At 51.6% G+C, this 14,958-nt stretch overlaps 1 protein-coding gene across 1 annotated transcript in view; it reads left to right on the top strand.

The window, feature by feature from the left end:
• The window catches only part of C2H1orf198 (chromosome 2 C1orf198 homolog), a 35,532-nt gene extending 20,881 nt beyond the window's left edge, over positions 1–14,651 (top strand). Inside the window, exons 3-4 of the mRNA XM_065922322.1 lie at positions 8,687–9,232; positions 11,746–14,651. Of these exons, the coding sequence (XP_065778394.1) occupies positions 8,687–9,232; positions 11,746–11,802 (603 nt within the window). The 3' untranslated portion in view covers positions 11,803–14,651. The remainder of the gene's footprint in view (positions 1–8,686; positions 9,233–11,745) is intronic.
• Positions 14,652–14,958: the final 307 nt, after the last annotated feature.

Consider the following 14,958-nt stretch of genomic DNA (forward strand, 5'->3'; position numbering starts at 1 on the left):
TCATCAGCCACCAAGAGATTAGCTGAGGCTGGGGTCAGCCTGACCCAAGGTCATGACTGTCCAGCACAGAGTTAATCTCAGGGATTTGGGATTTCTTCCCAAGTTTTGCACCTCTGCCTAGGCTCCTTCCTTGAGGCTAGCTTGTGGCAGATGACCTCTGCAGAGACCTGCTGAGGATGGACAAGCTAGTGTCGTCTGTCCCTGAAAGGCAGCTCTGATCAGGACAGGCCTTAATGCTGGGCAAGCACAGTCGATCTTCCTGCTCAGTCTTCTAGCCTGCCCTCAGACTGGCTCCTGCTCAGTCTTCTAGCCTGCCCTCCCCTCCTGGGTCGCTTCCTTCGGAGGCTGTGCCAGGTCTGGGGCCTCTGTTGCTCTGACCTCTTCCCCATGGAAGGGAGGCTCAGAGGTAGAAGTGCCTGTTGCAGCCGGTGAGGTGCTCTTGGTCGTCATCTTTCCCCTCATGCGTCAGCCTCACAGGTGTGCTGGAGCAGGGGCTTCCTGCAGGGCCTCACGGTGGATTCCTGTCTCATGCTCCTGAGGTTTCAAGAGGAAAACACTCAGCCTTGGAATGTTCCACAGAGGGGAGGAGAGGATTCTTGGCATTCCTAGTCCCTCTGGGCTGGGGAGTTTAGAGGAGACTCCTACAGAGGCAGGTCAGGCCCTGGCGCTGGGGAACTGGACCCTGGGGACCCCACCCCCACCGTCCTTTCCTCCCCCAGGCTGTCTGGAATTTTCCTCTCTGTCTGCACGAGTTCTTCCCCTGAGGTTCAGCTGCCTCACTGGGGATAGTAAGTAAGCTGGGTGGGAATCAGCTCCTTGATCTCTAACGGTCAGCACAGACCATGCCTGGAGTAGGGAGGCCTCCTAGCCCCTCTTCAGGAGAAGTAAATGCCTGGGCACAAAAGCATCTCCATACACTGAGGTCCACACCAGCGATTTGCAGGCCCGTCCAAGTCTTCCGCCCTGGGAGGTCAGTGTCGCTGCTCCTGATGTGGGCCAGGACAGCGGGGCTCAGAGAAGGCTGTAACTGGCAGGCAGGGGGAATCAGTGAAGAGAGATTGGAGCTTAGATCTGCCTGTGACTTGCCGGCATCTCCTGCTCACAGGGAACAGAGGGAGTTCCATCAGGTTATCCATACATGGAAGGTTCCCTGGAAATCCAGTTATGGCTCTGCCTGGCTCTCCCTCTTCACTGCCAGCCCAAAGTTTCTGAGAAGCAGGGGCCGTGGAGCCGTACCATCCCCCGTCACAGAAACACTCCTGCCTGCAGCCCCCAACTGAGACCCCCGTCTCTTCCCAGCAGTGAAGTCGCCCTCCTCTTTCCCATGCCCCTGGGCTGTCTCTCACTTACCTTCCTGAGATCCAGAGCAGACCTGTGGCCCCCTGCTCTTGACCTTTCCAGACTCTCATGGGTGCAGTAACCTGTCAGCCCCTTCAACCCAGGGCCCAGCCTGCTTCTTTGACCCCAAGGGTCCTTCCTGCTGGTCTCTCCTGCAGCCCTCAGCCCTGTCTCCTGTCTCCTGCCTCTGTGCCTGGCCCAGCCCCCCACTCCTGCCCTCAGCCCGCCCAGCCCCCCTGCCTTCCTCATGCAGGTTCAACCCGCCCACAGGCCCAGAGCAGATCCTGTTCCTTATGGTTTGCCCAGTCCTCTGAGCAGTCTGGCAGCTCCCACAGGCCCCAGCTGTGGTGAACACCTTGGGGGCATTTCCTTGACAAATCCCGACATTGCGCCCTTTTACCCATGAGGAAACTGAAGGCTGAGTCAGGTGTGTGGGCTGGGTATCCGAGCCAGACCGTACCCTTCACCCTGAGCTGCAACCGTCCCCCTCCCGTGTCCCCTCTGAGGAGCACCCCACTAGACAGGCACGCATTCGTGCTGTTGGTACTGGTCTTTGCTGGGGCATCTTATCCCTGTGAGGCGACAGGCGCCTGGAGGGCAGAGGCTGCTCTTCCCGTGACCTGATGACTGCAGCTCCTCACACCCACCTCCTGTTGGGCATCTGTGGGGTTTTCTCCAGGCTCTCATTGCCATGGAGCCCAACAGCATGGAGTGGAGCTGGACTGCCCATTGACTGCCCGGCTCCCTGGGGAAAACACCTAGGGCCTGGGGATCAGGGGCGGGTGGTCCCAGGCTCTGTCCGCTAGGCCCCACTTGCCTGGGGGGTCTGACACCCCCAGTCTCAGTGGCTAGGGCCTGCTGTCTCTTCTCCAGGTTGTCATTCTGCTAGTTTTGAGATTCTAAGTTTTTAGTATCTTCCCTTCTTCCTCTTCCTTCTTTGGAGGGGGTGGTGGGGAGGATAAATGTTAAATGATTTGTGAATTTATGAGGATTTGCTCTAGTAAACTATTATATTTTCTAACAATGTTTCTACAGCCTTTGTCTCAACAGTTTAGACCTGCCGCAGGCTGCCAAGCCAAACAGTTAGTTTTGGCTGCCTGCACCCTCCTTTACTGAAATATTACACATTCCTCTCCAGTGAGTGGAACGTAAAAATAGAGCCTGGTCTTTCTGTTGTGGTCTTTCTGTTTTTAGAACAGACATGGCCAGCTGAGACCCAGGTCCCCACATGGGCAGCTGACACCAGGCTTGGCCCAGCGGGCCTGAGCCCCTGGGTGCACAGCCCTGGGCTCTCACTGTCATCTGGGAGGTTGCAGGTGGGGTCCTCAGCATCAATGTGAGGGGAGAGGGCTTCCTGAGTACTCCCACCTCTCCCATCTCAGCCCTCTTGTGTGAGACCATGGGCTTGAGGCCCCCATGGGCTTGCTGACTGAGTCGGGAGCTGTTGACCTTGGGCTGCTTTTTACATGAGGCCCCCCGTTGCTGGATGCAGTTCGGTGTGGCTGCCAGGCTCCTGAGAGCTCTTCCTCTGCACCTGGAAAACCTGACTTTGTTCCAGGACGGAGGACATCACATGAGAACTTCCTGACTTTCTAGCTTTCATCACAGGCTCTGGAGGTGGTCCCCCTGCTGGCCTGTCAGGTTCCGAGGCTGAGCTGTCCCCTCCAGTGTCAGAAGACCCCCTTTCCTCACCTCAGGGGTGTGGGGAAAGGTGAGGTCAGAGATCTCGCGGGGCGCCTATGGGACCGCACGGTGGCCACACCATGGCCCTGCAGGGAGTATCTTACTCAGACTGTACGTCTGACAGTGGGCCAGGATGGGGCTCCAGAGTCTCACTCCCTTCCGGGCACAGACACTGCCTGTGTGTCCCAGCTGCGGGCACTTGGCTTACGCCCCTGGTGGCCAGAGGAAGCGGGAGGGGGCCAGTGCCCAGAGGGCGACCTCCCCCAGGGAGCTGAGATACCTCTGACCTAGCAGAAGAGGAGCAGAGCCCAGTAGCCTGCATTTATTGAGCACTTACTATGTGCCAAGTCTGGTTCTAAAACAACAGTCTGGGGAGGTAAGGATAATCATTACTCTGTCTTTACTGGAGAAGAAAAGAGCCCAGTTTTGGGTTGGGTCACTAGTGTGTTTGCCCTTTACTGAGAGGAACAGGTTCCGGAAAGAACATGAGTCTCCTACATTGCAGGCGGATTCTTTACCGCTGAGCCACTTGGAAAGCCCACATATTTCCAAATTCCACGATAAAACATAGAATGTGGACATAGAGATGATGAGTTCTTTAAATATGCCAAGTGCTAAAACAAACAAACAAACAAAAAGCTTGGAATTGAGACTGAGAGAACTGAGTTGAGATTGATCTGGAAATTGTTGGGTAAGAAAAGTACTTACACTGAGCAGTTCATCAAACTTCAGGCTTTTTTAGGATCAACATTTCTCCAGTGGGGAGAAGTCCCTGGAAGCCTGGGCTGAACTCAAGTCTACACAGGGCAGCAGTGGGCCAAGCCAAGGACCCTGGGGAGGGAAGCCAAGGACCCTGGGGAGAGCCGCAGAGGCTCCAGGGCTGCTTCAGGCCTCTGTCAGGACACCCAGGCAGCCATTCATATTTCTCACTCTGGTTTTGAGCCGGTGAGCAGAAGACCCTTCTAAAGTAGACCCAGGGCTTAGGGGACGTTCTAGGAGAAATCGCAGGAGACAGGCCAGGCTGAGTCCCTGTCTGGGAGGGAAGGGCCCAGGGCGCTGGAGTCACGGAGCGAAAGCAGACGCCTCCTCTAAAGCACAAAGGGGGCTGCAGCGCAGGTGCTGCTTCTGTGTGACCCGGACAAGAGTGTCTTTGAAAATGACCACTGTGTCCTGGCCCAGTTTTGCTGGTATTCTGGGGTCTTGGAGCCAAGGAAGATGAACTGTAGTTAGGAAAAAATGGCCCTCTGTCCCTCTTCTTTTTCCTTCCCCGTCCCTTCCCAACAGGCAGGTGTTACTCTGTTTTTTATTGTTACTTTTGGCTGCACTGAGCGCTCTTTTCTGCTAGGACTTTCTCTAGTTGTGGTGGGGGTGGGCCGCCCTTTGCTGTGGTGTGCCAGCTTGTCATTGCAGTGGCTTCTCTCGTGGAGCACAGGCTCTAGGCACATGGACTTGAGTAGTTGTGGTGCACAGGCTTAGTTGTCCTGTGGCACGTGGAATCTTCCCGGACCAGGGATCGAACCCACGTCCCCTGCGTTGGCAGGCGGATTCGTCCCCAGGCATGTGTTTCCAACACAAACCACAAACCTTTGCCTTCTGGGGCAAGAAGTAGGAAAGAAAGAGACCCTCCCCAGTGCAGCTGATCAGGGAGGACTGTTTCTTAAAAGGGGGCTATGATCATAATTCTATTTGCAGAATGGACACCAACAAATGCCTGGTTAAAAAAAAAAAACAAAGACTTAGAAGCGGAATTATATTAGAACTTTGTCTTTTCTGTAAGTTCTTATTTTTCCCATTTTCACCTTAGAGCGCCCCAAACCAGCTAGCCACCCCAATTCAGCGTGGCCCCCTCTTCTACCCGGATGTCACCCTTCCCCGAGGAGCTGTTGTGAGGGCTCTGGTGGCCCTAGGAGCCATGAAGTCGCCGTGGCTGTGTTGCAGTTTGTCACTTCCGGCTCAGTGCTGCCTGGGTGTCCTGATGGAGAGCCTGAAGAAGCCCTGGAGCCGCTGCGACTCTCCCCAGGGTCCTTGGCTTGGCCCACTGCTGCCCTGTGTAGACTTGAGTTCAGCCCAGGCTTCCAGGGGCTTCTCCCCACTGGAGAAATGTTGATCCTAAAAAAGCCTGAAGCTTGATGAACTGCTCAGTATAAGTACTTTTCTTACCCAATAATTTCCAGATCAATCTCAACTCAGTTCTCTCAGTCTCATTTCCAGGCTGTGTTTTTTTTTTTAGCACTTGGCATATTTAAAGAACTCATCATCTCTATGTCCACATTCTCCCTATGTTTTATCGTGGAATTTGGAAATATGTGGGCCTTCCAAGTGGCTCAGCGGTAAAGAATCCGCCTGCAATGTAGGAGACTCACGTTCAATCCCTGGGTTGAGAAGAGTCCCTGGAGAAGGAAATGACAACCCACTCCAGTATTCTTGCCTGGAAAATCCCATGGACAGAGGAGCCTGGCGGGCTACAGTCCACGGGGTCGCAAAGATTTGGACATGACTGAGCAACTGAGCACACAGACACGCACACATGGAAATATGGAGTATTTGAGAATGATTCCCTCAGAAACCTAAAAACCAGATTAGGTTGCTGACATACAGAAATCCTGCTGCATATGAAGATCTCTGGTGTTTATAAAGACATTGTTCATGGCAGCCACTGACTTTTTATACGTGTGATGCCCAGTGTAGTTGCAAGCCTAGAATCACTTGCTCCAGATTGGAAACCCAGCTGCACAATCTCTTAATGGACTATCTCTTAATCCCTTATGTGACCTAGCACAATTCACTCGTTTGCTGCAAACCTCCATTTTTCTCCTTTGTAGAATAAAAGCTTTTAGATGAAAAACCCATCAAGAAAGGAAACTGTGTCTGGTGCACTGGATGCACTCAGAATCTGCATTTGTTCTGAGCCCCAGTACCTGAGCTTTGAAGTCGTTTCTTGGGTTTTATATCTTATAGCCCTGAGCTTGAGTGCATCCTGTGCTCATAGCTAGAGTTCCTTGTGACCTCATCATCTCAAAGGGTGTCCTCTGGCTATCAGAATCTGGGGTTTGAGGAAAAATCTCAGCCAAATAGAACATGTGCAGCTCCCTGGGCTCAGGTCTCCAGCTTCTGTGGGAAAAGCAGTATTTCCATCCTTGTCCTGACAAACATGTTGCAATGGTGAGGCTCCTGGGAGAGTGCTGTTTATATAAACTAGACTGGAATCACCATTTATTAAGTGAAGGTGTATGTGTTAAAGTAACAGAGATTCATCTGTGGTTTTTTTTTTCCATTTATTTTTATTAGTTGGAGGCTAATTACTTTACAGTATTGTAGTGGTTTTTGCCATATATTGACATGAATCAGCCATGGATTTACATGTATTCCCCATCCTGATCCCCGCCATGAGACAAGTGCTCGGGGCTGGTGCACTGGGAAGACCCAGAGGGATCGGGTGGAGAGAACCCTGTTTTAGTAGGGAACCAGTGGCTGCAATTGCTACCCTGATATATAGTGAACAGCATTAAAAATTGGGGCAGCCCCTGGCAAACAAATTTGATATGCACCCAAAATCATGATAGAAGAAAGGTTTAAACCTGCTGTAGTTTGGTATTTCACTTCTGGAAATCAATCTGACTAAATGAACTCCAAATGGAGAAAGCTATATACTCGAAGATGTTCATGGCAGCCTTAATTCTAACAACAAAAATTAGAAGTAGCCAATTGTCTGACAAGAAGAAAGTGGGAAAGTAGATGGTGTGACAGCCACTGAATGAAATATCTTATGTCCTTTAAAACGAATGGTTTACAAAGATCACACCCCACCATTGATGATGGTTCTAAGTGAAAAAACAATACCCAAATTATATGCATAGCAGAACTGCAATGTCATAAAATACATATCTGAAAAAGATTACCTGAAAATACAAAAAGAAATAGAGATTATGGGAAGAGGGGAAGGTTATGAATGTTTTTTTTCTAACTCCTCAAATTTTAGCATATAGTTTTAATACTTTTATTCTTTTCCTTTTAATATTCATTTATTTGGCTGAGACAGGTCTTAGTTGTGGCATGTGCAATCTTTTTAGTTGTAGCCTGTGGGATCTAGTTCCCTGACTAGGGATTGAATCCAGACCCCCTGCACTGGGAACTTGGTGTCCTAGCCACTAGACCTTCAGGGAAGTCCTGATACCTTTACTTTAAAAAGAAGAAGAAGGGAATGTACATGAGAGTACAAGTAGAGAGGAAGAGAGGAATGTTCCAGGTTGATTTTAGAGGCATTGAGGTAGCAGAGGGCTCGCTCTGTAGGACTTGGGAACAGCCTCCCGGGTGCACTCCTGTCAGAGGGGCTAGGGGCCCAGCGATCTGTTGTTCATACAGCTCAACCTTGGCCTTCCCAGGTGGTGCGGTGGTGAAGAATCCGCCTGCCAAAGCAGGAAACCCAAGAGATGTGGGTTCTGTCCCTGGGTTGGGAAGATCCCCTGGAGGAGGAAGTGGTAACCCACTCCAGTATTCTTGTCTGAGAAATCCCATGGACAGAGGAGCCTGGTGGGCTAGAGTCCATGGGGTTGCAAAGAGTTGGACGTGACTGAGTATGCCCAGCTCAGTCCTACTGCTTTTAGTGGTTAGCAGCATCAGAATAAGGCAGTGTTTTGGGGGCACTTGGATGTGGGGTATGGCCCTGCCCTCGGGGGTTCCCCACCTAACAGGACCAGGATTGGCTGAGAGCAGGGCAACGCTGAGGAGAGCACCGGAGAGGAAGCTTGTCTTGTCAGCCAGATGCCACAGGCTGGGGGCATCCAGTAACAGACGTTCACTTCCCACAGTTCCAGGGCTAGGAGTCCAAGGTCACAGTGCCAGCAGGTTGGTCCGGGAGAGACTCCTCTTCCTGATTGGCAGACGGCCGTCTTCTTGCTGTGTCGTTATGCGGTAGAGAGCGAGCACCTCTCTGTGTCGTCTTATAAGGGCACTAATCCTGTCATGAGGGCTCATCCTCATGACCTCACCTAAGCCTCTTAAAGGCTCTGCCTCCAAATACTAACTTCAGAAGTTAGGCCTTCAACTTAGGAATTAGAGGCACACAAACAGGCAGTCCTTAGCAGGCATGAAGGCAGAGTGTGGGATGGAGGGGCATGGGGGGATCGAATCTTTGTAGCTGCACTCAGGCCTGCCCTTGACTTTCTCGTTTTAGTTCAGGAAAGCAGAGTCTGACTGCTGGATTGTTTTTCACCCTTGCTGGCTGTCATCGGTCAGGAAGGAAGAGGCCTATGAGGTGGGGACTTGGTTCTGGGTTTGGATCCTCACTGCAGGGCGCTTATGCTGACCGTGTGCCCTTCCTTGTCGTTGCCAAGGGGACAGTCACCCTCCTCAGGAAGGTGTGGGAATCTCTCTTGAAGAACCAGGTGGGGGATCCACTCACCAAGCAGAGGCCTTAGTTGTCAGTCAGAGGCAAGATTCTCAGATGTTTGTAGCCTCCAGAGTGAAGGGCCTTGCTCTCAAAACTTCTGCCATATTTCAGGGATGTGATGGCATTCCTGCAAATCACTGCTGAGCACAGACAGACAGTTCCAGCAGAAGGACAGCAGGCAGTCGGTTGCTCCTGGGGAGATGTTTGGGCTGGCACACCCATTCTGTTGACTGAAAGTGTGGCTGTACTTCTCGTCCCCTCCCCCAACCCCGCTAGAGTCAGATGGAGTTCAGCATCTCCTCCTTGTCCATCCAAGAGCCGAGCTGCAGCACTGCTGGCGAGGCCAGGCCACCATCCAAAGCCCCTCAGGGTTCGCAGGCCCTCCGGCCCCCGCAGGGCGGCAAGTCCTCCAGCCTGGATGCCCTGGGTCCTGCCTGGAAGGAAGAGGAGGCGTCCTTCTGGAAGATCAACGCAGAGCGGTCCCGTGGGGAGGGCCCCGAGGCGGAGTTCCAGTCGCTGACCCCCAGCCAGATCAAGTCTATGGAGAAAGGGGAAAAGGTCCTGCCGGCCTGTTACCGGCAGGAGCCGGCGCCGAGGGCCAGGGAGGCGAAGGTGGAGAAGCCCAGCAGCCTCCGCCAGGAGCAGCGGGCCGCTCCCAGCATCAGCGCGGAGTGTGAGAGGCCCCTGCCCGCCCAGGCCTGCGCCAGCCCCCCAAGTGAAGCCGGCCCCTCTGGGCCCGTTGGAAAGCCCCCCTCTCCCGACGCCATGGAGGCTGCAGAGGACATGGAGGATGCTCTCTTCCTGGAGCCTGTGCCTGTACAGGTGGGTGTCTCACTTCAGCCAGGGTCTCCTTCTTGCTGAAGGGACGAGGGCTGCCTCACAGGGGAGGGCGGGCGGGCCACAGATGCCCATGCCTTCTTCTTCCTCTGCCATCCCTCGGCGGCCTGCTGGGTTGTCACTCAGCTCGGCAACCAACAGACATACAAGAAGTGTGTTCAGTGAGCCTGTCTGGGTGCCGTGACTTGTCTGCCTGCTGTGTGATCGTGTCTCAGATGCTCCCCGCCCTTCCCTGCTTGTGTGAGGGCAGGTGACGAAGGATCGTAGTGGCAGCGAGCAGAGGACTCGAGGGGGAAGCTGGCAGTGTGGGTGGGGTTTGAATGCCAGCTCCACCCAGGGGCTTGGGAGGCTGGGCTGCTCTGTGAGTGAGGAAGGGAGCTGCAGGTGTCCTGAGGGCACATGGGGAAGCAGGCAGGACCCCCAAACCTCCACCGGGAGCAGCTGTGCTTGTTTGCAGGTCACAGGAGACTCACTTCAGTAGTGATGGGCAGCTTCTCGTTTCCAAGCAAAACACAGAGTTAGGTGTCCCAAGTAGAGTCCTAAGGAAAGGACTCGTTCCGGGGATGCAGGAGAAGGAGAAGAAAGATCTGAGAGGTTCACTGCCGAGGTGCAGTGAGTCGTGAGGAAAGGGCCCTGCAAGAGAACGGGCAGTGTGAGTGACTTCTCCGTGTTTTCCCAGTGTTACGAAGCACCGACCTTTGTCTTTGTTAGCTGGTCTTCATTACTTGAGAAAATTCAGCAAAGAAAGAGAATATTTGGTTAAGACTTAAAACGGAGTTAGTGTTGAAGGATCACCGAAATCCAAAATATATAAGTGTGTGTGTGTGCACACGCACATGTGTGCAGGGTAAGTCACTTTAGTCGTGTCCGACCCTTTGCAACCCTGTGGACAGTAGCCTGCCAGGCTCCTCTGTCCATGGGATTCTCCAGGCAAGAATACTGGAGTGGGTTGTCATGCCCTCCTCCAGGGTATCTTCCTGACCCAGGGGATCTTCCCGACCCAAGAATTGAACGCACATCTCCTGTGGCTCCTGCATTGCCAGCGAATTCTTTACTGCTGAGCCACCAGAGAAGCGCAAATAAACAGGTAGTGGTATTTCAGAGGGAGGCCGTGGTTTTGAGACATTGTTTTATAATGAACAAAGAGATACTTGGGCAAGGCATGTCTGAGAACCATTTCTGGGGGAAGATGGTGGCCTACTCTTGGAGCTGGGTGAGGCGATGAGCAAGGCTTCGTTCATGGAGATGGACGGCACTTCCCAGAGCTTTACTGCTTCCTGCCCTTCCGAACTTTTCTGGATGGGCTGCAGTGCTTGCTGAGGTCCCAGGGAGGCATGGGGAGGATGGCCATGGGGTGATGGAGGCCCCCGGGTCCCCAGGAGCACCGCCTTGCGGTGCTGGCCCTGAGGCTGGCTTCCTGCCTAGCGGCTCCCTCTCGCAGACTTAGGCAGCCCACTGCTCTTGACAGTCTGCAGTGGGGTCTTCCTCTGAGGGAAGCATTTATATAAGATATGTGAGAATCTTAATTGTAAAGAGATGCAGGAAAGTGTGTGTCTGCGGGGTGGGGTAGAATGTGGGACAGAGCCCATGAAATCCTCTGACAGAACTGATTCTGACTGCAGAGCACAGAGTGACATGCTGCTGAACTGAGAGCACTGGTAGGAAACCAAAAAAAGGAACGTACGCCTGAACCCCTTTGGCTTTTCAGGCTCAGTCTGAGGGGCAGCAAAAGCCCGAGACCTGCCTCAGGGGGAGCTGCTTAGCCCATTGCCTCTGTTGCCTCTGTGGCAGCGCCTTCCATTGGCAGCATGTGGAGGGTGCAGGCTCAAGGCTCCCTTGCCCAGGAAGGCTGCAGCCACAGGGTGAACACGCTTGTGTTAGACCCAGAAGGGTCTCTCAGGTGGCTGGCGGAAGCCTGTGGAAGTGCGCCTGGATCAGCTCACAGATGGCCCTTTAAACCAACCCCACGTCCTGTAAGTGGGCAGTCTGACCTGAAGAATGGTCCTGGGTTAGGGAAAACCACTCCAGAACCCGCCACATCATCCAAAAGAAAGAAGTTTTATATCCTTTCTTCTATTTTTCACTCCCTCAACTTGGTAATTTATTTTGTCTGTCACTGTGTAAGTGTGTTTCATATTAGAAAGACTGTCTTCCTAACTTGTTCTCTTACTCCACCGGTGACTAAATTTAAACATGCCCCTCATTAAGAAATAGAAAAGATACATTTTTCTCCTTTTCTCTCCAGGTGGGGTCTACAGGCTGCCCACTGGCGTGCCTGGGGACAGAAAGGGATATGTGTTGGATCCTGGCAGAGTTTGGCTTGCACTGAGCTTTATTTAATTTTCTCGTTCCCAGCACTGAGGCAAATTGAGGTCAGGGAGCCTCTGAGAGGGAAGTACGCTATTTCATTTGGGTCATTTTAAATGAGATGCTGTTTTTAGATTGTGCTGACTTGAAAACAGCCTCATGCCTTACTTTGTTTTTGTCCCTTCTTACAGGTCAGCTCAAGTAATGTCATCTTGAAGACAGGATTTGATTTTCTGGACAACTGGTAAAGTGGATTAGACAGAACAAACAAACCAAGAATCCCCAAGTGTTTTCCAAAGTGGTGTGGTGAAGGGGGAGATTAAACAAAAGGGCAGCATTCCCACTCTTTCCAGAATCGTTTGGAAGCTGGTTAATGTTGCCTTGGCCAGCTCTCCAGGCCAGCTCTCCAGATTTTTCCCTTTTTGGTAAGACCCGATATCTGTGCTATTTTCAACAATTTGATAACAGAAGTTTTACATTTGGCATTTTTAAAAACTCTTAGGAATTCAGTAAATCTTAAAAATAAAAGCTGTGCTCTAGCTCTACCCAATATTCCCCCTCCTTCGAGAAAAGAATTTTCTCAACCATGTCATAAAAATCATAGAGTGATTCCCACCTCGTCTCTGTCCCCACCCTTTTAAGAGTGCACGGGGCTCCTTTTGACGGGTGGCTGTTGAGGATGTCCTCAGTAGTCATGGCGCTGGGCGCCCGGTGTGACCACGGGGAGACCTGCCTGCCCCTGAAGTCCACACCCACAGCCCCAGCTGTCCGGCTTCCCGTGTGGAAGCCACGCCTCTTCCTCAGCGGAAGCCCCGCCTCTGTATCACGTGCCACCCTTCACTCCGCATCACTTCCAGGAAACTGATCATGGGCACGTGGCAGAGGTCGTCTTTAAACTGCCTGCCATGCTACTTACTCAGACTTCATCTTTAACAAGTTGCATGTTTTAAAGTTTTGTATTAACTTTACATGATTTTGTATCTAGATTTAGCAGTTATAGGGCTACCGCTTTTCTTGGGTTTGTACCAGTTTCCCCTTGGAAGTTCTTTGCTACTTTCCTGACCTTTTAGGTGTTTCCTGTCCTGGGCATCTGCAGGAGTCAGGGCAGATGACAGGCATTGCTGGAAGACCAGATTCTTCTGATTAGTTGCATTGGAACCTTCTGGCGCGAAGCTGGCAGGGGCAGTGCATGTCCTTCATCCCAAGGACTGGTCAAGCTGTGTCACGATGGACCCTCCCTCAGTCCTGACCACCGACAGAAGTGCAGTAGTTTCTGCATGGCCCCAGCGGCGCCCCCTGGAGACCTTCGTGGTCATGGCAACAGCATCTCCTGGAGGTGGACTTGGCTGCCTGCTGTGGTCTCTGCTGCCGGGGGAGTGGGGAGGGGGTCGGGTTAGGGCAGCTCTGAGCCTACCCAGAAGGGCAAGGTGTCCTTCACCCAAGATGGGATGGCGTAGGGTCAGAGGAGAGCCCTGCCCAGTGACCTCGAGTGCTGTGAGCCTGTGTTCCATGCCCTGGCGTGGTCTCCATGTTGCCTCTCACTGTGTTCTCACCTGACGCCTTAATCCCTGCAAATCCTACCAGTGAGCACCTGATTTCAGTATCAAAGTGTGTCTTTTTAAAATGCCTTTCTGTTTCGTATGACATTCTGAAATGATTTCTACAATGTTTTATCTGGCTCCAAGGTAAAGCACATGGCAACTGTTCTTTTTTCCCAGAAAGTTTCTGCCAAAACTGTGGCCTAGCCAACTTTTGGTTTGGCTTCTGCCAATTGCATTATGTCTCTAAACCTCATTTGGCTCCTTGGGGTCTTGAGTTTGACCTTCCTCCTCTGGTGACTGACTGTACTGTGGTGAATACAAGTTCTTTCTGCCCTGTTTAAGTAGAGTTGAAACATTTAAGGGGAAAAGGTTCCTAGCATGGTGATGAGGGGGAAGGAATGCTAGAAATCCCAGCTGCAATTGCACAGCTAGGTACCAGCCCCACAGGTCAGCCACTGAGCTTCAGAGCTGGGCTTGCCACCTGTCTCCACTTCCAGCTTTGAGTACAGTGGACTGTCTTAGAACCCATGCTTGAAAGCAGGGTCTGCTTAAGAAAAAAAGATGTCCAGAAGTTGCATTTCTTAGTGTTGGCATATCAAGAAAGAAAGATCTGTGTCCTGAGACAGTTGGCCAAGGTGATCTATCTGTTCTTATGAGAGAGAACTCTAATTTCTTTTCCACTTTCTCTTAAAACCCAGTATTCCCATCAAGTTCTCCTGGTAGCTGAGGAGATTTGGGGATTATTGAAAGGTTCTGCCTCTTTTATCATCATCTGGGGTCCAGTACCCAGTGAAATTCAGGTCTCTGTAACAATGTCTAAAGCTTCATAAAGGTATAGCCTCCTGAGATTAAATGTAAAATCACTGCTTGGGAAATCCTAGAGGGAGTCCTGAAATTGTATTGCTTTGCTTTGCAAAGTAATAAAACTTGAGAGGGAGAGGTGATGGCCTGGACACATGCTCATGGGTCACCATCCTGCCTGAACTGCAGAGTCTCCCCTTAACCCTGGGCAGTCCATGTTAAGATGATGCCTTTCACCATCCTCCTGGGAATCTATGTTTGGTGTGTCCAAGTAAGGGAAAACTGAACTCACGTTTGCCACCTTTTTTTTTTTTTTTGCCACATATATCAAGATGGCATTTCTAAAACCAGACATTTGTATTATTTTAAATATTCACACTTTTCAGTTGAAGCCTAATGTGGTTTTGCTTCCTTCCTTCTTCATCCTGGCCACTCTGTCGTCTGCCCCTGAGTTTCAGCTCAAGGATTCAGTGTCTTGCTTTGGGTGACTGTAACAGCAAAATCTCCACCAGGAATTTAGAAACCAGTCTCAGTTCTTTCACTTGGGATCCCTCCCCACTTCTACCCTCTGGGTTTAGGGGTGTCACCTGCTTTGGGAACAGTGGAGCATGGCACCCAGCCCCATTGCACCCTTGTGGGTGTCAGAACAGCCTCTTCTTTGATACACATTTTCAAAAATGAAAAATTCTTACTGACTACTTGTACCTTGGTTGTATTTTGTATTAACAGCCTTTAATAAAGCCATTTAAAATTTGTTCAATGTGTCTCTTTGGGACCTCTGCTGGAGTTAGAAAGCCTGCTAGGATGATTGCTGTTGAACCCAGAGGGGAATAAAAGGGTTTATACTAGTTAAAACCAGCTTGAAACCTTGCTTTAGCAGGCCCCCTTTGCACAGTCCTGCCTTGGCCCTGTGCAGGTTAGTGGGAAGCAGTAGCCAAGGTACACAGGCCCCAAGCAGAAGAGGTGGGCTGTACCCCAGAGAGCTCTCATACAGCCCTCCTGTGACATGGAACCCAGGGCATGTCTTTCCAAGACAAGCTGATGGCATCAAGTGAGTGACTC

This window comes from Muntiacus reevesi, chromosome 2, assembly GCF_963930625.1.
Source record: "Muntiacus reevesi chromosome 2, mMunRee1.1, whole genome shotgun sequence".
NCBI lineage: Eukaryota > Metazoa > Chordata > Mammalia > Artiodactyla > Cervidae > Muntiacus > Muntiacus reevesi.